The sequence below is a fragment of the Harmonia axyridis genome, chromosome 2 (genome assembly GCF_914767665.1).
Source record: "Harmonia axyridis chromosome 2, icHarAxyr1.1, whole genome shotgun sequence".
Lineage (NCBI taxonomy): Eukaryota > Metazoa > Arthropoda > Insecta > Coleoptera > Coccinellidae > Harmonia > Harmonia axyridis.
Window position 1 is genome coordinate 35,695,342 of NC_059502.1, and position 27,467 is coordinate 35,722,808.

The following is a 27,467-nucleotide window of genomic DNA, read 5'->3' on the forward strand; positions in this document are numbered from 1 at the left end:
AGAAACAATACTTGAGTTATTCAGAATGATTTGAAATGCATTTTACAATACACATTTCGCGAAAGCGATCACAAAGCTTCATGTATCATCGGTAGATTCTAAAGCCAAAACTTATCATTTTCTAACCATATTGCTATAGGTTAATGAACATTTTTATTATTATTATTATATATCTAATGAAGAAGAAAAATAACTTTGAAAGAGTTCAGTTTCGAGGATTTTAAGGGTATATTATTGGACTAATAAACAACAAGAAATTCAATTTCAGACCCTGGCCTTCTCATATACCTGTATATGGCCAGAACAAGAGCCTACGGTCGTAGTCTATTTAATCTCGCACTTTTCAGGTAGGTGTTGGCTGAATCTAATTAAAACTTAAGTAAATATTTAATATTCAAATCGAAAGTTCCGTCCCTAGCAATTTACGACTATATTTCGCAGAATGTAGCATCCGGTAATAACATTTCCATAGCTGCTTGATGAAAACGAAGGCAATTTGTACACTTCTCGCAATTTTGCAATTATAATGACTCTATCGATGTATCATTCGATGAGCGATTATTAATTTTTGTGATGTTTTCCATTCAACGGGAATAGGGAGAAATATCTAAAGCAAATATTTGCATGGAGATTATTTTATGAGCCAGAAGGAGTTAATGATTCATGTTTGAAATTATTCTATGAATTTAACATGAGCGTAAGACCTGTTCGAGGGTTTACCAAAGCTTCATATCGGATCTAGTTCTGGATAAATGTAGCAAAAAAAGTCGGGAAACATCTGAATCATTGGTATATGGGCCGAACTGAATATCCCAACATGAATATTTCATTTTTCGATTTTCAGTTTTTCAGAAATTTGAGTTTACTAAGTTAGTGATTTTACTTTCTGTCAATGATCGCCGTAACAGCGTTAAGGACAAATCAAAATTTTTTAGACGGCATTATTCTTGGGAGATCTTTATTGAAAAAAAAATCGATAATAATTCTTCGGACGAATAAAGTCTGTATAAGACACGTTTTTTAAATTGCTCTTAATCAAACAAATGTAACGTTGTAAGAAAACTGGAAGAATAAATCAAATTAAACTTAGGAATAATTGACCAAAAGCTTGAAATAACATTACGCTATTTTATAATAATGTAAAATATTCGTTGTTGCTATAAAAACACTGCTGGAACAACAAAGTGTCAATTCAATCTTAAATCTCATATTCTCCAAAACATTCAAATTTTCGTGCGAATAGTTAAAAAATTAATACATCTATACAGGAATGACTGCTGAAATTTGGAAGTACGGTGTTTTGAAATACTTTATGTTTAGTGCATGTGTAGATGTTATCTCCGTGTTATCACAGGAAATGTAGACGGGGCATCATACATTTCAATGATAGAAGAGCACAGATTAAAACCTCAGCAAAACTCTGTCTCCCTCTGTATAGGTGTAGTGACTGGTTTGTGTATTTGTTTACAGAATAAGCTGACATATTTTTATTGAAGGGCTTCCTCTTCACCCAAATCAAAATCTTTTACATTTACAACGATTAGACTTTTGTTGAATACATTACAAGAACTCCATTTCCTTGTCACTTTCATTAGAGGAAAGTATTAATCCATAAAGGTTTGCGTGACTTTAATTTGGCTGTTCTAGTATCTGGGAGGTAAGATACAATAGGAAATAAGTTCGGGTGAAATGAAATTTTTTCCAAGATTTCTTGACTGGCACCTGTCTACGAATATGAGGCGGAATTATATGTGATAGTACTGGTAAGTGGTAACCAATGTAAATGCGTAGGTCTAATAGTTCTAATGATAATTCTCATAGAAACGTTAAGCTGTGCATCAATTTTATGAACATGAGCACAATTGAACCGAATGCAGTATTCAGCAGCAGAAAAAACCAAGGCCAAGACTGTCTTACGAAGAGTGCTGGCATCAACATGAAGCAGCAGCTAAGTTTTGAAAGATATCATTCCTCGACTGCAATTCCAAACGTAAATTTTTCAAGTGAACCTTGAAATTCAAAGAAGAATCAAGTTTTCTTCTTCGTCGTATGATAGGAATCTAAAATTGAAATATTTTAAAGATCCATACCAGTATGAATGAGAAAAATTGCATAAATTCTTCCAGTTAGTCAGTAAAGAAATTTATATTCGGATTATTCTTGGTGTTCGGTTCCCTTTGAAAGCCATCACGCCATAAGTAAATCAAAGAAACATATTGTTTAACACCTCGAACAGGCATCCTTCACCTCTGTCTCCCAATTATTAAGTCAGCAACCGAGGGGTACAATAATTCATTTATTCCCATCATAGCAATCAGGACGCCTTCATCTTGCCAATGGTAAATAATTCAGCATTGTCATCGTTTATTCAATCTGTACTGATTTTTAATAATTGAAACGATGGTCGGGGTACGGGTATGGGTTCATTAAAACTCCTCTTGGAAAGTAGACTAGTAATTTCTCGTGCGGTTAAATTTATAATAACGACCCACCGAGGCGCTGCAGTTATTGGTTCTTGTCACATCATCGGTCCCACCTTATAAATATCAACGATCTGATGTGGTTATAATCTGGTTTCGAGCTGGTTATCAGCTCCGTACCTGAAGATTCAGAAATCTTGATCGGAGGTAGAAATTTGGACGAAATTATATGAATTAAGCCTCCTCGGTTGTCAAGTGGAAGAGGTGAGAGAAGACAAATATTGGACGAGCTTAACGGTCGATCATTCGATAGGCTTCTGTTACGTTAGAATACTTTATAGTAACCTTATAAGTGAGATTTAGCTGCCGAGCTTTGGAATCACTTTCTCCGACTTTAAAATTTTCGATCGCAAAATGTATTACAAACTATTCTCAACAAATTTTGTTTCGTGTCTGTTTGTTGGTCTATGTATTCGCAAAACCTTGAAACAGCTATACAATTCTCATTCAAGTTTAATGGAATTTGGTGTGTGTATCCTCTTTGGACTCGTAGAGCATGCGGAAACGTGAAATTCTAATTAAATTTATTATGTATATATAAATTTTCTCGAAAGTGATGATGATAGAAATTTTGGCTTTTTCAGATATATATAGCCCACATGTTGAGCTCAAACGTGAAATTTTCGATATTTTCCATATATCACACGGCGGCCAGACCTTCGTTATTTTATTAAAAGCTGAAAGTTTTTTTATGCATGTCCCCTATACTGATGACAACGACCAGCGACTATAGAATTTGGGTTATGGTTACTTTGGCAGGTAAAACAGGTTGTAAAGGTGTATGAAATAGTACACACTTCCATTAAAGTATAAAGCTCAATTTTTTTATATTTTTTTCTAGATAACTCTAGAAATCTCATCATTTTTTTATGTATTCATACTTTTTTTTGTGTTTTATAATATTCAAAAACCATATTTTTCCTTTACATGGCCATGAACGAAATCAAATCATTTTTTCAATGGAAATTTTAAAATATTGCTATCGACTAAGCACTCGCACTAGCACCTAGAGCGGACTTTCAATGTGTCTGGCAAGATGTAGAAACCATTGAAACTGTCTGGCTAATGAGGTAACACTTTTTGATTGGTCTCCAAGTAACATATATAAAAATCATACTTTTATACTATAACGAAACTATATTTACCTGTAATTTATCAAAGTTTATGGATGTCTGGCAGGGGAAGCAACCGTCATAAGTGTCCGGCAATGGATGACGAGATTTCTAGAGTTATCTAGAAGAAGATATAAAAAATTGAGCTTTATACTTCAACGAAAGTAAGATTCTATTTTATACAGCTTTACTACCTGTTACCTGCCAAAATAACCACAATCAAAACTCTATAGATAGACTTGCTCTAATATTTAGCGTTCTGCTTGTTCGATTCTGATGAAATTTGTTATGTATGTTCACATTGTTTCATAAGTGATTCCATAAGAATTTTGGGCCATTGGATGGAATTTATCATATGTACAGGGCGCGGCAGAGCCGACTGACGAGTTTCAAAGGGCTATTTAAAACAAATGGTAAAAGTTAGAGATAAACTGTTTTATTCATTCGAAGCGAAGGAATTATAGTTTTGTTCTGCTCAAGTTTTGAGAACAATATCACTAAGATGGCGGCCTTCAGCAGCGACACACTGATGTAGTCGATTTTGGAAATTTTCGACCGCTTTTCGGCATATCTCGAGGGGTATGGTCCGGATTTCTTCGGTTATAATTCAGGCAGTAGGAAGGTTTCCAACATTGACAGATAACGCTGGGAAGTAACTGTGAAGGTAACATTTTCCTCTTCGAAAATACAAGGGCCTATCATTGAGACACAGTATACCAAACTGTGATTGTGTTTGCAGAGGGGACTGAAACGTTGACAGCAATGCCGAAATGCCCACTGAGTCGCGATCACAGAAGGGTTATTTTAGTAAAACATGCGTACGGCAAAGACCTCTTCCGCACTCACCTGTCTCCACCACATCCCGAGCAATGATCTGTCAAAACTCGTCAATCGGCTCTGCCGCACCCTGTATATACTTATATTTCGAATGAGTCGATATAAGTTAAATTGGGGCCACGGTTGCAGCACCATATCGTTTCAAATTTTCATGACCAATTCGCACATTTGTGGATGTTTATCCTCGAAAACTTCACGAATTCCATCTTTAAGGTCTTGAATCGATTGTGGAGCATTGGCTCCTACTTACCTAATATTTCACGTGGCTCCCGAAGCAAATAGTCTAGAGGTGTTAAATCACAAGATATCGATGGCTAATTGTGATCACGGCTAGGAAACTTTTCTTCAGAATTTGGATTATTTCGTTGCTTGTGAGGCACGTAGCGTAATACGGAGTAAATTTGTCTGTGGAATGCCTCAGTCCTAGAATCGACGAAGAATATACAGCAGCAATATTCTTAGTTATTCTTGAGGGACTCACACGGTTTCTATTCTTTACTTCACTAACTTAACCGCCCCAGAAGGTGCTTCACGAGTCACTACTGCCTAAAAGTGCTTCAATTTTTCGGACTGTGACCTCAAAATTATCACCATATTTGTGATGGATTTTAACAATTTCAAATTATTGTTGAAGCATGTATCGTTCAACTTTTAGTAATAGCGTAGTTTCTACTTGTCGAATGTCAAAAGATGACAGCTTTAAAAGTGACAGCTGTCCAGATTTCGACGAAAATGATTTCATGGAACTTTCTGTTTTTCTGGATATTTCTAGATTGGCATTAAGCATGTGAAATTCTCAGTATTCACACATCTAGCTACTTTTACAGCACATACTATATTTCACTTATAGTATCGTGTTTTTCTGATTTGGAAGATGAACAACGTCATCATCAAGGGTTCTGTGTCTGGATAAGTACCTACTCTCTCAAATAATACCTATAGGTTGACATTTTTTGAGTAGAATTTCAGTGCAGAAACTAAACAAACAAGCGCAAAATAGCCTAACATTTCTTGTCAAAATTTCCTTTCAGTCTGTTACAGAAAAAGGAAGCCCCTTTGCTAGGATAAGTGAAACAACTTTAGGGTCATAATAGTCAAAATGTTTCTTCCATAGGAACACGAATGGCGTTATGAAAATTTTCTACATGCTACTTATCCCAGTAATGAGACCACCCTGTGAAGTCTAAAACTAAATGGCAGAATTCTATATCATCCGAAATAATTTATTTCGGTCCTGTTCACCCCAGTCGTCTGGCGAATCTGCGGGGGATTATGATTAATTTTGCGGCTAAATGAAGTTAACCTTTCCCAAGTGAGAATTCGATACACGGCCAAGGAATAGGTGTGAGAGGCTACGAGACATAAAAAGATAATTTTTTATCGAACGTCGAAAAGGGTATTTAAAGCCTTAATTTAAACAGGTAGTTCGACACTGTGTGAGTATTAATTTAAAATTCATATTCAACCAAATGATAGTGATTGACAAGACCAAATTGAGTGTTGACTTGATCGATTTTTGGTACCTCTGCTGATTGGAAACTACCAATTTCTTCGAGAGTGGAAGAAGATGTTCTTTATTCATTATTTCTTGAGAATTGAGTCGATTGAAAGATACCACCTTGTTATTACACATAGAGCGGTTTTTTTTGTTTCTCGTGAAAGAAGTTTTAAATTATTATTTTCTAAATTATGGAAATTACTACAAATGTGCTGAATTAAATACATAAATAAATAAATTTATTAATCCTTAGAATGGTTTCTGTCTGCATTATCGAAATATCAAGCATTTCTGAATTCATTCGATTATGAGCGGAACGAACACTGATATTTTATCTTACTTGTATGTCTGCAATAGATTACTTTATTAATAGTGAATGAAGAAAAAATTAATAAATAAATACAAGTGGGATGAAACCCGAGTCATCAATCTCGAAACCGAATGAAAATTTCAAAAATGTTATCTCCAGAGATTTTACGCTCAAAAATATTTTGTACCGTATCATCGAAGCTATATTTATTTTTTTGCTTCAAAAATGCATATATCTCCTTCTCGCCTTAGATGGATGAATGCGTTATAGCAACGTATTATGTTTCAAATTTCATGCAAATAGTATCGAATAAAAAGTATATATACTTTAATTCGTTTTTGGATTCTAAACATTCCAAAACGTAAACTGAAAATTTCAAAATGTTTTCCTTAAACGATTCCAAAAGTTTTTTATTGAAAATAATAAACTATAAGGTTTTGGGAATAAAAATAAACAGCTTTCACGCTTCAAATCAGTTCTATTTTGATTATACTGATAACTGCAGTTGATGTGTTTGTGATACCGAAAAAGAATATGTATTATAACATCAGTTCGACATGAACTGATCCTTAATATTATCTTAATTGTGTGTTAAACCAGCAAGCTTCAAATTCTTGAAATTTCAAATTGTATCATAAACTAGCCGTCGATATCAAGAAATCGAATAAAAATAATTATAACAGTGTTGAAGAATTTTATTAGAGGAATCGGCATAAAACCTAGATATATTTTAACCGCAATTGAATGATAGTTATTCTATTTCCACTCTTTTATTATTCAAATAACATTTGTTCCGCTACAGAGTATCGTCTTGAGATTTTAAATTTTGAATAACTGAATTTTTAAAATCCAACAATAAATGATCTACAGAACAATATTTGGAAGCGGCGACTTGTTAACTTGAATTTTTATATTGTTCATACTTCATGCAAATCTCAGCTGAAAATCTATTTTGAGAGATGCAAATTTTTAAAAATGTTGAAATTAGTAAAGAGCATAGAAATAATGTGATTGACGGAAGGAGACTGCTTTTGTTTTGGGAAGTTTTATTTTTCTGTGTTAATCAACAGTTGAAACCATAGAAATATTGAGATTCTTAGATGAAAAAAAAGGTTTTAGTTATATTGATACAAATACGATGTTGTATATTTTTGAAATAAGTAAAAATTAAGGAAAAAAAATGGTACAAAAAACTGGTGTTCCCATTTAAAAAACATAACTTTGGTCATAACTAACATAACCAATAAATTCTACGTGAAAAAGTGCCTGTTTAATGTTTTAATTTCAGAGCTCTATAGTAGTAGTACAGTAGCGGAGATATACATTTTTTTCGATATCGCCATTTTTCAATTTTCCAAAACAAATGAATGTGGTCAAAAATGAATACCAGTCTTAACTGTTTCTCAGAAAAAGAGAGAGAGAATCGGATATCAGATTTCCTCTGGTTTAAAAGTGCTAAAACATCGAAATTTGCTAACCCTGTAAATGTCAGAGTGGAGCATTCATATTAATCATATTGATATTTATGCTTGATGTGTATACGAAAAAGTGAATGTGGATATACATATACCCCAAAATCAACAAATATTCAGCAGAATTAGTTGTTATAAGTTGAACTTTCAACGACAATTGACCAATTAGCAATTAAGAAGTAGGACGTTTAACTTACGTTAATTGATTGCAATTTTTTTATGGTAAGATTTCAAGAAGAATGCTCCAAAGTTGATGATCTCTATAATTCTCTTGAAAAAAAAATTGCCGTCGAATGCATTAACAATTCAAAAAGGGCATAAATGATAAAAAATTTCATTTAATGTTCTTGTTAGTTGCTGCATAAATCCACACAAAATGACCAAAAACCGTCGAATCCATCTCTGCTCAAGACGAACGATCCAACCAAAGCAAATACAGGGTTTGATCAAAGTGAATGCCAAGGTCTCCCCCCACTAAGCGCACAGTGATGACCCTCCGTTTTCAGAATGAATCGATGGCATCCTTCATATTTTTCCCGTATCGCTTGCACTTGTAGCACCCTCAAGTGTGCAACTTTTAATAAATGACCATGATTAAGCAGCATATTCCCTCGATGTACACGCAGTGACTGTCAAGTTTATTATTTTGACAAAGCGAAACGTAATTTCTACGTCTCCGAACTTCGAGGGGTTGATGCCTTCGGTCGGGAAGGTACTCAGGTAGGACGGGGAAAAATGCCAAGTATAAATCACGAAAATTCGCAGGGTTATTTTATTTCCCCACGGAGGTTTTCCTGGCTTTCGGAGTATATTGTAGGGACTTGTTGGTTGAAGCTTCATGAACAAATTTGATTATGAAAGAGATATATTTCACCGGATGGTTCGGGTTGTTGTGGAAACGTCTTTCGAATTTTGTTGGATTGAATGGGTTATTATGTTTTGCTTTGTTTTTAAGAGTATTTTCTAGAGAGGGGATTCGTTGCATTCGTTTGAATAATTCGAAAGGACTTCAATGGTTTCATATAAATTTCTACAGAAATCAAGACGAGCTCGGCAATGGAAAATATTAAATGAACAAGATCACTTTTTTTTGGGACGATGGTTTGTCCGGAATTTCAAATAATTTTGACTGTCCTAAGCATGTACACATTTATCATGATAGGTCGATAGTTTGAGTGTAGGATTCAATTAGTAAACATGAGGTTTTATTGGATATAATGTCACCAAATGGATCTCTCATTACACCGTTTTTTGTCGAATTGGAATAAGGTAATAAAGCTTCGTTTATAATTGGTCAAGCACGTGCTGTGCCAATGTCCAGAACTGGCTGGCCTAGGGACCATATACCTACCTAGGCGAGCCAGTTCTTGAGATGTTATAGCTAAGGTTCCTAAGGATTCATTTTCGACGAAATATGCAACATTTGCAAAGCAAAATTCAAAACACATTTTTCAATTAAAATTATCATTCATTTTAAAAATCGCAAAATACTTTCAGTGAACTAACAGAATTTTTACAATCTGTTCAAGCTGTTTTTTCGAATTATCAATTCAATAATTCTTGTAGTTTTTATAGTTTATAACTTTATGATAATTTTTATGCGACAAACTGAAGAATCAATCTCAGAACTTCAACTCAACTCCAAAGTTTTTCGACAAGACTTGATGGTGATGATAATTTTATTGATTACAATTTAAGCCTTGTACATTAGGTTGTTCCTAAATTGGAGGTTCAAAGGATTATGAGAGATTCCTTGAATAATTTCAAGAAAAAAAGTTTTATAAACTGTAGTCCTACTTTTCATGATAATTATACCAGTTTATCGAATCTTTATTAATCTCCTCCACGGATTGGGTAAATAAGTACAAAAACTTAGAATTCATTTATCCTTCACTGCTTACTAACTGGATCCTTATCATAATTTGTATTTTCCTGATGATTACTTACTAGAGATTTTTGTTCTCGAAATCAGTAGCGAAAACAGAACTACAAGAAACCAAAAAGTTTTTTTTACATTTTTCTGAACTACCAGTAATCCACCAAAAAATAATTTGAAGGAAAAAGCGGCCACTGCAGATATATCACCCTGTAGATTTGCATTGATAATTAAAATATAACATGATGAGAACTTCAAATTGGAATATCTATGCCAAATTTAAGTTGAGTATCTTGTGAAGGAAAGGTGCTATGAGAAAAAAATACATGAATAAATCAAACTTCAACACTCTGTATCTCGAAAACAACCATCATCTAAAACAATCGATATCACTAGAGTGGCAAGGCTTAGGTGGCAGTGGGTGGCACACGTAGCAAGTCAAAATTTGGAGAAATGGTCGTACAGGGTGACATTTTGGAGACTTCGAGAAACCAAGGGGAACGTAGGAAGACCCAGGAAGAGAAGGATAGAAGACACAATCGCTATAGCAAGGAAACAATTGATGGGAACTGCCAATGAAAGAGAAGCATGGAAGAAATTGTAAGAGGCCTATGTCCGACACTGGATGTGTAAAGGCTGAAGGAGATCTCGGAAACAATGCGTTTGCTGGCTCATGTTTATAGGATTTTCTTTCCTAAAGAGATCCGAAGAATCTGTCATTTTCATTTGTACCTCCAATTTAGGAACATCTTCTATACGAATTCGAATTATAACAATATTGGCCACTCGATTTTATGTCATCTACAGTAACTGCTCTAACTTTGGAAGAATTTACTCCAGTCAGCAGGTTTTGGTTGGTCGTGCCCATGGACTGCGCTTCTAAATTATTGAAAGAAATTAATCGAAGTAATTTACCATTGTGGAGTGAATGATTGGGAATAATAAGAAGGTAAATACTGTAATGGCGTGCAGACAAATTTTAAATTCTGGAAAAAGTATCTCCTCGAGCGGGACTCAAACCCACAACCTCCCAATGACTAGTCCAGCGCTCTTACCAAGAAACCACTTATCGTTGCGGTGAACCTTCAGCTTCCTCGGTGGCTTATTGGTTAGAGCGCTGGACTAGTGATTCAGAGGTTACGGGATCGAGTCCCGCTCGAGGAGGTACTTTTTCCAGAATTGAGAATTTGTATCACGCCAATAAACTATTTACCTTGTAATTAATACACGATAAAATCCATCATTTTCAAATTGGGAATAATGTTCGAATTTCTATTGAATATTTTCTCAATTTGTAATGAATTTTCTTATTCTGCCATAAAAACCACGCATATCTTGGTTTGCACCCTGAATATTCGAGAAATAATATAGGAAACTCGATGCCGATGACAAATATCTTCTACGATAAAAAATTCCGGGAATCCTCCACTGCCTCTCAGAGTAATGAATGCAGGGAAGAAGGGAAAACCGTCTGGGAAAGATTGATTTATTATTAGAAACCGTCTCGTCGTCATTTCCGATTTATGATAGAAGGCACACAGCGAATCGAGAGGGCTGCTTCTCGATCTCCGAGATCTTCGTCTCTGTCCGAAACCATCGATTATTTCCATCGGAAAGATGATACTGGGTTCGCGGGGCAAATTCATCGCCATATTTCACCTATCGGTTATTTTTAGCCAGAAATCGCATCCAACTACTCGAGATCTGATCATTTAAAAATTCAATAAAAAGCTCGCTCAAAGAAATTTTCGCAATTTATTTTGCTCACACAACTCCATGCTCACGTTGAACGTCGTGTGTCATTCATTTTCATCCTTGTTGACCTTTTGTCTCTAGTGAATTTTGCTATTTTATAACGCTAGAAAACAGAATTTAAACGGCCATATTTACGAAACCCCTATAGTAACCATTTCAAGTTTCTAGTTTTCTCTGTTCGACGAGAGTTTTAGTGTTTACGGACTGGCCAGATCGAACGAACGGATAGAATTGTATTTTAAGCATGGATCGATTGAGAACATTCCTAGTATTTCGGCGCAGAATTCGAAAAACACAGATCACTTTACGAAATTTGAAAACGCTTCGGTCAGGGAAAAACCGCTCATAAATTAATAATTCCAGATCAGCTAAGAACCATAGAGCAATAAACATAGATTAGAGAGGGTATACGCAATTTTTACATGTCCCCAACATGATTAGATTACCTAGTCGGATTGTGATATATTTTCAAATCCATAATTTTACTATGTCCTTATATGAATGTATATTATTTTGAATGAAATATATTTATTTGAGTGATTCTCGGTTAAATATGCAAATTTGAATATTTGGAATCCGATATTTTTCCTAATTGTTGAATTTATAACAAGCAGAATATTTATTATTTTCTGTATCTACCTGCTGAAATCCAAGTTTAGGCAACTTTTGCTCTCCTAACGTCATTGGTTGTTTCACATCGTTTGGCGTGCTTGAAGTTTGTTTTCTGAATTTCTGATATATTTAGGTATTTATTTCAATAAATTTTTGGTTATTATGAAACGTTGATTTCCTATGGGACATAAGAAGTGCGTTCCTTGTGCAGAAACTCGCGAATTGAGTGAAATATCGTATCACTGATATATTTTCATTTCCGCGCACCTTATGTTAAATTTGAAAGTTGATGTTGGAGACAAAATTTGCTTACTGAAAATGATATATGCTCCCTCTATGTTTATTATTCTGAGCTAAGAACCGAGAAACTTTGTAGGTACTCAGAAAATATAATTAAAAACTTGGGATGTAAAAGTAAAGTATACAAAATCATAGCATCTCGTTCATCTAAATAGTTTCAACTATTAAACTCATTTCAAAATCTACTCCGATAAGAAACCACAAGATTCAACATGGTACGAGCAGAACAACTCATTCAACTGGTCGTCAGACCGGGAGATAACACCCGAAATTCTCAACTGGTTAATGCACTTAATTAAGTAATCAAACTTCGCGTTCTCTCCGCCGGTCTCCAGTCAATTTAATTCCGGCTCTTATTCGTACCTGTCCGATCGTTCGAGGGCATCCTAAACCTACATAAAACCCGGCTGATTTATTTACAATTCGTGTCCGAATAATGAGATTTCGGATCGTCCGGGACGCAAACGGACAAATTAAGAGTGTGAACGGGCCCGCGGGTGGGCCCCGGCCCACCCAGCGCCTATGAGGCCCCCGGTCCTCGAGGCATCGAGTCCTCTCGGGATCGCCGCCGATCGGCTGACAGCGAGCGCGCAGATAAGAACAATAATATTTGTCACTTTGACCGGCCGGGTAATTTTACGATACTTTCGTTCCATAAGTCAACAGAGGTGCGCGTCGGACTGAGCAAACAGAAGGATGGTAGCTGCGGGTTAAATGTGTTTATTGTTGGTCAGGCCACCGGAAGATTTCGTTCCATTATTTTCATAATAATAAAGTTTAGAGTACACAATAAGTATGAATAAAAATGATGTACATGCTAAGGTTAGGTTATGTTAGCACTTGCTACAGACTAGATATTTCAAAACTAAGAAAGTACTGCATTTTGAAGTAGATACTTGTAATTTGTCCGAAAGCTACTATATCAAGTAGCACATTTTGAAGAACTCCTATCAGCAGATACATTAGTTCCAACAAGTAGTTTGTAGTATTTATTTGACTTTAGCGAAGTTTGTGTAACAGCGGGTTCACTGTGGCATTGCATTATACGGTTAGTTCTCTTGTAAAATGAATTGAATGCCAACATACAGGGTGCCCGTGAAGACCACGTCAAACCGAGGGAGAATGTAGATCAAAGAATAAACCACCTGCTATGACAAAATTCCCATCATAAAAGTCTTACTCTTTTGGAGATATTTTTTTTTTGAAAATAATGAATTTTTGCTCCTTTCAATAGTTTTGCCCTTACGGTTGGTACAATTTTACATCTTTCTGGTTAATTTTTTCTGTAAAATATTGCTGAAGAATGATTTTAACGTTTACATTAAAAACAACCTCCGAAAATTTTAAAGGGGAGCTATGAGAAATATTTTCATTGGAAATTTTGGTAGTGGATTATTTTGTTCATGAAGTTTAGCCCATCGTGATGGAAGAAAAAATGTACCGAGCTACTGCTGCACATTACACCAATAAATTGTCTATTTTATAGTGATTTCAAAGAGGTATCACACAAGTCATTTGTTATTCAAAGAAAAAAGATATGGCTGTTTTTATCCAAATGGGTAAGTTTCTGACAAAATCAAGTTTGTCAATTCTGTTAAGAAATCTTCGATGTTGCATTACTTAGTGAACAATGGCAATTGTTTACGTGCGAAAATATTACTCGCATAATTATTCACCTCAACGAAATTCAATTTTGCCGGCAAATTTTGGAAAACATCATGCAGATAAATAAATAAATAAATAACGTCTTTATTCAGAGAAGCAGGATTATAATATGCCTGGCAATCATGACATCAAGGGCGAAGTCTAGCAAGCTATTCAACTCAACCCCACAATGATGTACGAAGCCAGACTAATAATGCATAAGGTTAATCTTCTTCTTCTTCTTCGTATTTTAAGCCTTGGGCTTGTGTTTTCCATTTAACCTTCCTGCGAAATCGACGTCCACGAATCTCTCCATCTTTTTGGAGGTCTTCCTATCGGTCGTCTTGTTCCTGGTGTTCCGTCTCTCGCAATCTTCGCGATTCTTTCCTCGTTCATCCTGTCCACGTGGGAATTCCATAGTCTCCTTCTGTTTCGACCCCAACGTACTATATCTTGGACTCCGCATATGTTCCGAATCTCTTCATTTCTTTTTCTGTCTCTTAGGGTGAACCCCAGGGCGTTTCTCAGTATTTTCATCTCGGCTGTTCGAAGTGCGTTCTTGGTCACTTGATTGTCAGCTCTTGTTTCTATCCCGTATGTCATTATTGGTCTTATAACACTTTTATATATTCTAATTTTAGTTTCCATACGCATGTGCCTGTTATTCCATATGATATCTCTTAGTGCACCCGATATCCTTGCCGCCTTGCTGGTCTGTTCTCTAGTTTCCCTGTTTCTGTCCTGGTTGGATGTTATTCGTACTCCCAAGTATTCGACTGCCATCACCTGTTCAACTGGTCGATCTTCCACTACAAGCTTGCATCTTATAGGTTAATGAAAATTGAAATAACGAGATGGCAGAAATAAAAGTAATATGCGATATGTGAACCAGAGAGCACCCAGCACCCCCTCCCCACCACAGCAAGGACAAAACAATCAAGAAAGAAAGAAAAAAAAAAAAGACATATATATATATAATTACACTCACATAGAAATACAAGGTCAAAGTGAATCATTGCTTATTCAGTAAAAAGTCCTTAAGTTTATATTTGAACTTATTTATATTAAGTAATTTGAAGACAGAAGGTAATGCATTATATAGTGAAATGGACTAGTAAATGTAACCTCTCGTAAACATAGCTGTTTTGTGATGTGGTAATATGAATTTATCATTATATCGCGTGGCTCTGAAGTGTACAGCACTATGCCGAACAAACCTTCGTCTCAAAAAATATGGACTACTGGGATTAACGACAATTCCATGAGTAAAGGAACCCAAGTGATATAGCCGCCTAGATTCCATATTAAGACACTTGTCCTCCTTAATCTTGTGGGAAATAGGTTCATACTTTCTCACACCGTGAATTAAACGAAAACAGGATTTTTGAACCTTCTGTATTCTCTCCTTGTCCAGTTTGATGAGGCAAGGACCATAAATGAAATCACAGTACGTGAATTGTGACAGGACAAGTGACTCGCACAAAGTTCTTTTAGCTCTAGTATCCAAGAGATCCAGATTTTTTTAATAAGATCATTTGGAGCGACGAGTCTTCCTGTACCAAGGATGGGTACATGAATCTCCACAATTTGCATAGCTGGAATATCATAAATCCACACGAGGTGAGAGAAGATAGATCACAATATCGATTCAAGATCAATTTATGGACTGGAATATTTAATGGTGCAATTTTGGGCCCGATCGAACTGCCGCCATCACTGAACGCAAACAATTATTTGGAATTTTTAACCAACTAACTGCCCATTTTATTGGTAGATGTGCCACTGGCGCTGCGACGTAGTCTGTGGTTTCAACATGATGGATAGGATTGCCCAGTACATTACGGACTCGAAGTTACCGCACATTTGAATAGAACTTATCCCCACCGGTGGATTGGAAGAGAAGGTGAAATTTTGAGGCCTCCTCGTTCACCTGACCTAAATCCTATGAACTTTTATTATTAGGGCTGCCTAAAAGACAAAGTATACGCAACACCAATATGTGATGAAGACGAATTGCGTATGCGTTCTCTCAATTCGGCTTCATCACGTATGGGTGTTGCGTATACTTTGTCTTTTATCATTCATTTTGGTGTTTATTTTTACAATCTGTAGCAATGATTGACAAAGATTCAAAAAACTCGAATAATCATAACAAAAATTAGGACTACAAGAAACATTCTGTATCTCGAAAATGAATCGTTTACGGGCCCATTATTATAGGCTTTTTTTCCTTAAATTATCCAAGCAATTTCTAATTTTCGTTTGTACCTCCAATTTAGAAACAGCTTGTATTGAAGCATATACTACAGACGTAAAATAAATACTAGTACCGGGAACATGCCTTGTGAGAGTAAATATTTAGAAGAAGATCCTCGAGTGTGTAGCAATAGCATGTACTTCATTTTCATTTATACCACTGAGTGCTTTAACTTAATGAAGTTGAAAAACCATGAATCTACAACTAGGCTGAAATTACTGGTTTGTGCAGAAAAAAAATAAAATATGTAAATCGACGGTGTGCTACAGTGCTCCGAACTTGGGCCCATTTTATTCTCACTCTGTATTTAATTCAATCTTTTGGAATCCACCAAAAATATGAAGAATGCATTAGATATTCGATAATGAAATATTAATTGAATATATGAATAAAAAATTAGTTCAAAAAGTCCATTTCTTGAAGTCAAAACAATACTTTTTGTATATCAATGAATGAAAGAATACATTCTAAATCCGAGTATATTCGTTGAGAAAATCGAAGTAACTGAGGCTAATGTATAAGAAAAAGTTTTACAATTGTGTACGAATGTCAGCAGCAGGGTTATGTTTTGGGGCAGTATTCATACTTTTGTGCCCTGCGGGCAACACGTTTGGAGTTTCTGAGGAGAGATGGATAAGGGTAGCTAATATAAAAGCAGGGTCGGCGCTACGTTAACTTTATTTAAAGAATAATCTAAGTATTCACCGATAAAAATAAAATACTGAACGCTTTTTGTGGATATGGAGTATAAAAGGAATCAACATTGACTGATTGACATGTTTCTGAACAATTGAAAAAAAATAGTTATATATAGGCTATTTCAAGGATTATTGATAATCCGAACTTGACTCTCGTGACTTTGACTTGACTTTCAAGTTCAAGTTTCAAGTTGTGTATGTGACAGTACAACGCCAAAACGACTCTTCTTCGCGTAAAATATTGTACATACTTAGGTATGCATCTCCCACAAAAATCATTTTTTTTAATTCGTCATTATTTTTTAACATAACCTTCAAAAGTAATACCTATACTTCGCCGAAGTTAAAATTACACATTAGCTGTAGTTATTGTCTTTACTGTAGTTATCGAAAATTCCCAATTTTCCTACTACTCTAGACACACTAGACACACCTCTTACATGAAACAAACATTTCAAGATTATATCAATCGAGCTCATTCAATCATAGCCATCTAAATGTAATAGTTTAACTACGGCGACGATAATATAAATATAGCTGTAGCTACGAAATTATAGCATTTAGTTAGATGGAACATTACATGTGAAATATTCAACTCTTGAGGATTTCGAAAAGTCGAAAATATAGAGGGTGATCCATTTAAAATAAAAAAGTTCTGGAAAAAGGAAAGATTTAACAATGTGAATGCCACCATAGTTATCAGTCATATAACAAGATTCTTACACACCAAAATCTATAAAAATCGTGTGATCTGTTTCCGAGATAAATGAGGCGTTACACACGTAAAACTCACTGTATATAAATATGATTACCTATGATGAGATATGATTACTTCAAACTTATATAATAAGTTCTCTAATATTCCACATTCATCAAACTTCTGAAATAATCTTGCCTGTACTACGCGACTAATCCACTATTGCAACAATGACAACATCATCTACTGAACCATGTTTCCATACTATATAGAGCAGAGCGTTCCGCAAATACTCGTTGAGTGCCAGCAAGATCCTGGATTCAATTTATCCCCGTTTCGTGTCTCTGAAGCCAACTCTGACAATGTGCAATCAGAAATTCGGCCTCAGGTCACGTCAGATTTATCTGACATCCGCCTTCCCCTTCTGATCAAATGTTATAATAATATCAGGGCTCGTTCTTCTGGACCGGGTCGGTAAATTTGACTTTGTGTAACGAGGAATCTGGACCGGGAAAAATACGGACAGGAAGCGCATTCAACCGTGGAGTTATACAATCATTCATAACTCCGGCTACGAATTCAGGGATTTCTTTTGATACAACTCGGATTGGGATCAATGAATTCAAGATCGAGATGGAGGTCAATGAGAGTTTGAATCGTTTGCTTGGGTGATGACGTTAACGTCCTATTGATGGGAAATTAGTTTCCATTCGGAAAAATACGGGTTTTTGCCCGTATGCGATTTTCACGCTCTGGTTGATGTTTTTTTATTATTTCTGGAGTACCTCTTTAGAATTTGTTCGAAATTATACCGAATGAAGCTTTCAAGTATGATCAGCCAAAAATCTCGAAAAGGAAACATTTTACAGAAAAATGGTTTTGAGGGGGAAGTCTACTTATGATGAAAACTCTCCATTTACTACGCCCTTGTGGGGGCTGAGGCCAACGAATTTCAAACGGAAACCCCTATTTATTATTATAATTATGCAGATTCGCATTATACAGCAAAAATACAAAAGTTTCATACAAACAGTTTTTTACGATTCGTCACAAATGCCTCTGCAATAGAATTTGAATTTTCCGTCTGTCTCTGAACGACCTTAACGTATCTATTCCATTAATCATTCACATGAAATTCTGCCATTGATCATTTGGAAATGGAAAAATTATTTGTTCTTGGTGGTTTTGGTTCTAAAAATCCACTAGTTAAAGAGTATGTATCGATTGAAATAAAAGAAAAAATCGAAATGGATAACTTGGAATCATGCGCAGAACATATTCCATCGTTCCATCAAATAGTTGGACAATTAAAGTAGGTACGACTAAAATTTCAAGTGATGATCAAAAGAACGGATATATTAAGGTCCTTCAGATGGAAAATTCCGATCCTATAGCAAAGCCCTCTATGACTATTTGTATTTTTTACCGAAGAATAAGGTTCTGCAATAAAAAACAGGGATTTCGATTTGAAATTCTAAAGTTCCAAGAGAAAATTAAATGGAAGATATTCTGGCATAAGTGCACTTCCCCTCAAAAGCATCAACCTCTGATTCGAAACATTTTTTCGTAAGCTCCTCTTCTAGATTTTCGAGTGATTCAACTTAAAAAAATTACCCCGTAAAAAAAGATATATTTTCTCGAATCGCCCATTTTGTCCGAATGCTTGTTTTTCCGATTTTTAATGACGAATCCGTCCTCAAATTCTATTTTGCCGTTAGTGTACGCGATAACTCTCGAAGGGAAAAACACGGGAAATTCATATTTTCAAGGTAGATTCGGATTTCGAATGCCGCAAGTGTGTTTGTTCAATGGACGAATTTCAGAATTTTGTTTTTTTTTTCGATAAATTTGGAACAACAGATTAGATCGGAATGAAATATTGTATTTAGAAATAAAATTTAGAAATTCATGTTGACAGAACAGATTTACATATTGATAGCGTATTCAAAACTATAGAAAATTCAAGTAAAATTGTATGTTCAACGTTCCGCCAAATACCCTGTATATTTTAGAATTTCAATTACAATCTTCGTGAAAATGTCGTATTGATTGCATCCTCAAAACAATGTTAAATTAATGCTGAATATCGAAAGTAAGGTGGAATGCATTGACGTTTATTTGGGAGCCTTTGAGCTCAAGTTCATTCTAGCGCCAGTTCTACCGATATACCTGCACACAGTTGTGTTATCTCCAAGAATACAATTAATGAATGAATGAACGAGCACTCAAAAGCTCATTTTTACTGAACACCTTTGAGTAAGTCCAATGTCAATTTCAAGTTCAAAGCAAAGTTAACTACTTATTTCGAATGGAACATCCTCTATGTTATTTCATACCCAGATACAGATGTACCTATTTTTAAATTCTACATTAGTTTTGTGATTTTTTCTAAAGCATCGTGAATAGTTCTCGAATTATTCGTTAGTTCTTGAAAATAATAACTGTTGGAGGCTCATCAGAGACTGTGTATTTCTCGAGAGGAATTGATTACCAAGAAAATATTCAATGTTTTTTGTGGATGACATACGGTTCTGACACATAATAGAGAGGTATTACAGAAGCGACACTCTTCCTTTTTCATAGTCCCAACCGCCATTTTGTTAGTAGTTTATTTCCACGTGTTTCGGTGTTTGGATTCATTGCCTTTTTGACATTATTGTTCGGTCACAGAATAGAAAGGAAAGACAATCGAGCCACGTCACAGAATTGAGAAGTTTTAATATAAATATTTACTATTCTGTGGCCATGTACAACTACCAGCCTTTTGGTAGTTTTTCAAGGTCGCCAAATTTGGTTATATCGAGAACAATGAAAATGTCAAAGAGTGTCGCTACTGTAATACCTCTCTGTTCTGTGGTTCTGATATACACAGGGCTCCGAGAACACTGAAAATGTTCTTCATACCAAAAGTGATCGTAAATCTTGGTCTATCGGCGACAGACTCGGAAGCAATATAATTTCATGTTCATATTTCATTGGGTATTAAATGTGTATTAAATGCTCTATAAATGGAGCATTTAATAACTAGGAATATCTAATAAATAGCGTTCAATAATTATTCAGTAACAAATAGACAAAATGTTGCTATTTGTGCAGACCAAAGAGCAAATATGACTATGAGAGAGAGCATCTGCATATGATCATTGCAGCTCATTGAAAATAAGAATACATTTACTTTATATATTATACTTAAGCGAAAATTAATGAAAAAGATCCACAAGGAAAGTATCATCAAGTTTCATCATCTGAAATAATAATACTTAATTAATGAAAACAAAGAATTAATGAATATTCATATTCGATTTTGATAGAGGTCTCGATTCTTCTCAGTTGCGCTTCTGGTACGCCTTCTATCGCGGAATTGCGATGTTTTATCCCTGGACCATTTATAGAATCATCAACATGGCAACTGTGCGGTCCCTGCCTTATACATCCTTGCCTCCATAGCGGATCACGCCCACTTTGACGTAGAACGGTTGGGTTTATGTCCCAAGCGATGTCGTTCTGCCAAGAATTGTATTGTTATTTGACAGCATAAACACTGTCTTTGAAATGTACGACATTCAACTTACACTTTTTAATTGTTACTTCATTTTGCTACGTACTATTTGTTATTTGATGCTGCACACATTCATCACTCGAGCGTCGAATATTCGAGGATGCATCGACTAATACCAAAAGGATTGCGGTAGGAAGTTTATTGAACTTGAACATTTTTTTCAGCATGCGAGTGTAACCAACACGCACGACGGTGTCGCTTCAACATGGAACTCTACAAGTTGTCGGGAAGGGTCTCGGGAGGAGTGTGCCTGAAATGTCGACATTTCACAGCTGGAAGGCATTGTCACTACTGCAGAGAAGGATACTACAGAGATCCCAACAAACAGATTACCCATCGAAAAGCTTGTAAACGTGAGTAGACTCCTATAACAAGAAAATGTTCAGTATAAATTATGTTCCATTAGGTGTTGAATGAGAAGATCAGATTTTTCATATGAAGAGTGATTGGATCTTGTTTTCTTCTATCAAGTACGGATTCACGTCTTGGCTTGATTTTCAAGCTACTTGCCTTGAGCTCGACTTGATTTCAAGTCAAGTAGTAGTTTTTCAATCTCAAGTCAAGTCAAATATTTATTTATCATATCAAGCTATTTGATTTTTACAGTTGTCTTGTGTAGTGTCACATCAATAAAAAAATAATGAAATGAGAAGGAGCTTTCCAAAAAACACTTTAAGTTATCAAACTTATTCTATAAAAGGACCGAAAATATCAACTTTCTCGAAAAGAAACCTAAATTAAATCAATATGAATCATAAGAAAATGAATAATAATAAAAAAATAATATTTCTTAATATTGACAAACCTCCAGGCTTTGTTTGATTTCATGATTTCTCATCCAGGATCTAAGACCCATGAGGCAAAGATTTGTCGCCTAACCTATTGCGGGTTTTTGTAACTGTAAGAGCAGCTCTGGAAAATTGTCTTTCAACAGGAGCTGAAGATGCTGGCGTTAATAAAAAATCCTTGGCCATTTTGACCAAGTTTGGAAAGATATTTTTGAAACTATCAAAATCTACCAAAAGATTTCATAGAAATGTGAGAAAACTACTAATAAAGTCACACTGGCGAATGCTTCGGTCTCTCGGCGCTCGAGGAATCTCCTTATTTAATCTAAGCGCGCACTAGATTGCAGAAATATATGCCGCGCGTATCAAGCTAAAGTGATATCAAGTAGCTTGATATCGAGTCAAGCAATAAATATCTAGAATCAAGTCAAGCTCAAATATATAATTTTTCAGGAGCTTGATTTTCAAGTCAAGTAGTTGGTTAAAATGTCAAGCTACTTGGCTTGATGATTCCCTAGAATCAAGCAAATTTGTAACGCCAGACTCTTTTTCAAAGAATAAGAAAAAATCTATTGAATTCGTTAATACTTGAAACTCTCGATAGAAACATATGCAATAATTCAATTCTAGATAACAGCTTTTCTATTAGTTCATTTGGAATTTCGAATTTGAAACAGCATATCAAATCAAATGTATATGTAAATTTGTTCAAATAATGAAACATATCTCTTCGAATGGAATATGACATTCGTAATGTTTTACAGGTTATTTCAATGTCAATATTAGTTCAACTTTTCATGAAATCGAACTCGCTCATTATTATCTCTAGGCTCTTATCACATCGACAGTATCATTAAATTCACGGATAATCCTACAGCACTATCAAAATTTTATCGTTGAATGATGCCAGAAAATAATGTTATTAATTTATGTTTGGAATCAAAGATAACCTAATCCCTGCTTTCTGACAACCAGAGCTTTTCTCATCTCATTCTTATTCAAGGTTGATCGATCTGATTTTAAAGTAACCCCAAAAAATATAATCTAGCAGGGTAATGTCGCACGGTGTTTTTTTTTATTTTTTTTTTTTGACGTGCAAGTCATTTATTGGAAGTATGAGGATGAATTTTATTAGGTTATAAGGTGTCCTCGGCTGAATATTGGTTATCCAACATGTAATCCAAATAAATAATGAAAATATAAGGAATATGTATAGCCTACAATATTTATATATTTATATATTTACTTCTTTTTTTCTGCTGTAAGTCACAATATATTACGGAAGGATTATTGCAGTTTCGAATTCGTTATTTTATTACAGAAGATTCGTATATTTTGCAGTGTTCAAATAAAAATCTTATGTTTTCAACTTGAGTTCACTTGGAAATGGACACTGTTCTTCCGAATATATTTCAGAGAACTACAAGCAATATTCGAAATTATTCGAACTAATGATATTATCCTCACAAATATCCAACCTCGAATGGTGGAGTAGATCATATCAAGGATGATCATGAATTAATGGTCACAGGATTGAGGGCATTGAAATTGCTAGGTATCTACCTATGCCTTGAACCTATTCATTAGTAGGTATACTCTTTCACCATGTAACGCTCAGTTGATAAACGTGGGTAGCTTAACATTTCAAAAATACCAACATAGCACCGTGTAATAACAAAGTTAATGCGAGAAACATTTAGTTTTGTTTCTGTAGTATGCGGTGTGTTCTATTTGTACGACACGTGTGTTTCACCCTGTTTATAATCACAGGAATGGATACATAATTCGAATAGCTGATAGAAAATATTCGAACAACCAAATTGTGAATGTGTATAAATCAATTTAAGTATTATATAATTGTGTAAAATCTTCACTTCACTTTTTAATATATTCGATATACAACGAGGTCCAATGAAAACTCAACACCTCGATTTTCTGACTTTGAAATGAAATGAAATTGACAGGTCCGAGCGATTTTTCACATTTTCATTTTAAAGTCGAAAAAAAGAGGTGTTAAGTTTTCATTGGACCACCCTGTATATACGTATTTATTCGCCTAGAAATACAATTTCAACTGACGAAAGACTATATCAATAAAAGACAATACTATCCAAATCTGTACAATTAAATAGAACAGCTGATCAATTGAATGGGAAAATTATTATAAAAACAGTCAATTAATTAACTGTTTTATTCAATGGTACGATTTTGGATGATTCTGTTATTTCTTTTGGATGGTTTGATGTTTTGTCAGTTCTAGGCAAATGAATACGTTAGTATGTATGTGGAATAGATACATTCGAAAATATAGGAAATGTTGCAATAATCTGATATCGATATTAACGATCTTTCTTTATCAAGACTTCTTCAACCTTTAGAAAACAGTTAACCATATAATACATAATGAAAGATTGAATCTGAATTATACAACAAAACAACGCAGTTTCAAATAATTGCTTGGATGAATTAATTAAGTACAAATATGTATTTCAGCTTTTTGATTTGAGAGTTAAAATGGTAATTCTTCTCAAACGCATATTGTGAATTGTGTTACGAACTACAAGGTGGTTGAATTATTAAAGAACATTGATTTCTAGGATAGCCACGATCATATCTGAATTTCAATATGTGCATAGGTCTTTTCTAGTTATTATTTAGCATATTTCTTGAGAAATACGAAGAAGACATTCGTCCCCAGCTTCTCCAGTTTTGTGTGGGATGGAGCAACTTCCTCAGTTGCTAAGAGATAGAGCACTGGACTGGTGATTCAGAGGTTGCAGGTTCGAGTCATGCTCGAGGAGGTTCTTTTTCCGGAATTGAACAATTGTCTGCACGTCGCGAGTTTGTTCCTCGTTCTCAATAACCTTGTTCATCCGGGTTTTGGTTTATCTATTATTGAACTGTTCTCGTCATAAATTTTCACTCATTCCTGAATGAGAGGAAGACTTGTCGCATCATTTAGGTGCTATAAAAAAACCTAAAAAACACCCTGTAATGCCGCACCTATATTATTTTAGGAGTAATGAAATCTAATATTCACAAGAATATTTTCGAATGAGTTGAGATATTCTGATATGATAATGCATGGTGATGTAAATCTTACAGTGATTTTACATACTGTGTGCATGAACCAAAACACCAAGACCGACAATACTTCCCCTAGTTAATAGCGCCATTATTCAGTGAATTTATTAGCCTTCAAATCCTGGCTTGCTCGGATTCGAGAGCGAGCCCAGAGAGCAGATCTGTTGCATGAGGTGAAACGAATAACCGTCAACTCGCACCCAATAGGCATAGATTCACAGAAAATTATTGCTCTACACGTATCCGCGAAAGGCAAAGGAGCCATCTACTATCCGAACGAAGTGGCATACGTCCAATACATATTATAATAAGACCGCAAACCAGTCGTTTTGTGATTGTTGCGTCTTCCCCCGTGAGATGTAACAGGATTCTTCGCAATGAACATTTTTGGAGTATTGTGGAGCTATAACGGAGCGATAAGCTAATTTGTTGATAGCTAGTAGTGCGAGATGTCGATGGGAATCAAGTCCATCAAGTACTTGTTTTTTATTGTTTTGTTTTTCCTCATGAATGTATATGTATGAACTTATCAAATAGTTTGATATCTATTCTTTGCAACATCGTTAACTTTTTTGCGAAATCTTGTTCTTACCAAAATAATATTTAATATAGGACGTTTCAAATTGTGCGCTAACAAAATAGTTCTGAATATCCCATGCTCACTACGTGAAAGTACGGAAGGCATCTATGTCACACACCACCATAATTTGACAATTGATAACCATTAAGAATTATTCCTAACTACGGTACGAAGCGTCAGAGAGTGATTCGTAAGAACTTTTAAGAAAAAAAATTCCTATGAACATATGTCCGCAGTTGCTTCGTTTCTGAGATACTATTTGATACTTTGAAGTTAATATTGAGAAAAAGAAGTTTGCTACTGTCCTTTTTCCTAGTTTTCTATTTTTTATATTAAACAACTACAAAAAACCATACTTTACTATACTATGTAACTATACTTTTACTATAAATAAACTATTGAAGTTTATTGAGTCTACTTGATGAAGGTAATTCAATATAAATATCAAAAAATTGACAACTTTGTGTCCATTTGTTGTAAATTCTTTTATATTTATATTGAATTACCTTCATCAAGAAGACTCCATAAACTTTTATAATTTGAAGTAACCATTTATCAAAGAGTCATTATCAACCAAAGGATAAATTTAAAATTTGTAAAATTGTTATTTCAATTGTAAATGTCAATTTGTATATGTAGTTCATGAGAATAAAAAGAAAGAAATCTGTGACTACCTGATGCAATTGTTTTTTTCTGTGAATCCTTACTAAAGTTCGTTTGAAGTTTTTCAATTGCAATTTTTGTGGAGTAAGTATACAAGTGGTGAGTTGGTGAATTCAGTAATTTTTTCAAACTATAGGGCACTAATGAGGAAAAATTGTATTATTAAATACAAAAATTCCGAAAAGTACGTCTATCTTCATGCTAATTTAGTTATTCAATTTGTTAACTGTTTACTCAATTTGTACAGTTTTAGTTATTTTGAATTTTCTTTTGGCTGATTATTTATTTTGTCGTTTTTAGAATTAAAATTGTATTCCAAGGCAAAAATAAAACAAATATATCATAAAAATATATGTTGTGAATAGAATAGACAATTTTTTGTTATTTATTTATAAATATAAAATTTTAGGACTCTCCAGTTTTCTTTATATCAGGTTTCCTTTTCGAAAACAATAATTAATTTTACTGATATGACAACACACTCAGATGGTCTCCAATGCAGGTGTTCATGATATGCTAGATATGAAGAAAAACAGCAGACCAAAAAATTTTATTTTTAGTTGCTCAATCTTGAAAAATTTGAAACATCACAAAAATTCTTTTTCTCCAATACTATTGGCTGTTGTGCCCACTGCTGTTCCTAATAATTTCACTCTAGTTAGTGTTAAAAAACGCCTTATTTCTTCAAAAAACTTCACCAAATTTCAACAGAATCGGTTCAAGGATATTTACGATAATTTATAAATACATACCAGAGACAACAATGTCTCTGCATCGGGTGTCCCAAATTCGTTTTCTAGTGAGGGGATCTCAGAACCCCTTTGAGCTATAAAAAAATGAATGGCACATTTACGGGATCGATTTTTGAAAGAGTTATTTTGGTGAAAACCGCAACCTCATAAATTCAACTGTTTTCAAGCTATAAGAGAAAATTGGTAAATGGCTTGAAATGAAAAGTTCTCCTAACTTCTTTATTATTGTTGATATTAAAATGAAACAAAATCCTTATATTTATTTATTAGAATCCATTTGTGTAATAATTTATTCTTTATTGCCAATAGTTTCGAAGTTATAATACAAACTTGTGTTTTCTGAATGTAAATCATAACGATTTCTGTAACGAATAAAATCGCTTACTTTTCCTTTTTCAAAAATAAATAACATGATATATAAATTTCTTTTGAAACTATAAAAATCGTCAAACATTTTAGTTTCACCCGACAAATCAACCAAATGCCTATCTAT

The 27,467-nt window shown here is 34.6% G+C and overlaps 1 protein-coding gene and 1 long non-coding RNA gene across 2 annotated transcripts in view; both read left to right on the top strand.

The window, feature by feature from the left end:
• Positions 1-27,467, top strand: part of LOC123673229 (netrin-B-like) — a 308,617-nt gene that overhangs the window by 183,473 nt on the left and 97,677 nt on the right. Inside the window, exon 2 of the mRNA XM_045607698.1 lies at positions 21,272-21,460. Within this exon, the coding sequence (XP_045463654.1) occupies positions 21,272-21,460 (189 nt within the window). The remainder of the gene's footprint in view (positions 1-21,271; positions 21,461-27,467) is intronic.
• Positions 13,985-14,844, top strand: LOC123673231. Its single transcript, XR_006746449.1, has 2 exons — positions 13,985-14,119; positions 14,727-14,844. It is a non-coding gene; the product is annotated as an uncharacterized LOC123673231 (long non-coding RNA).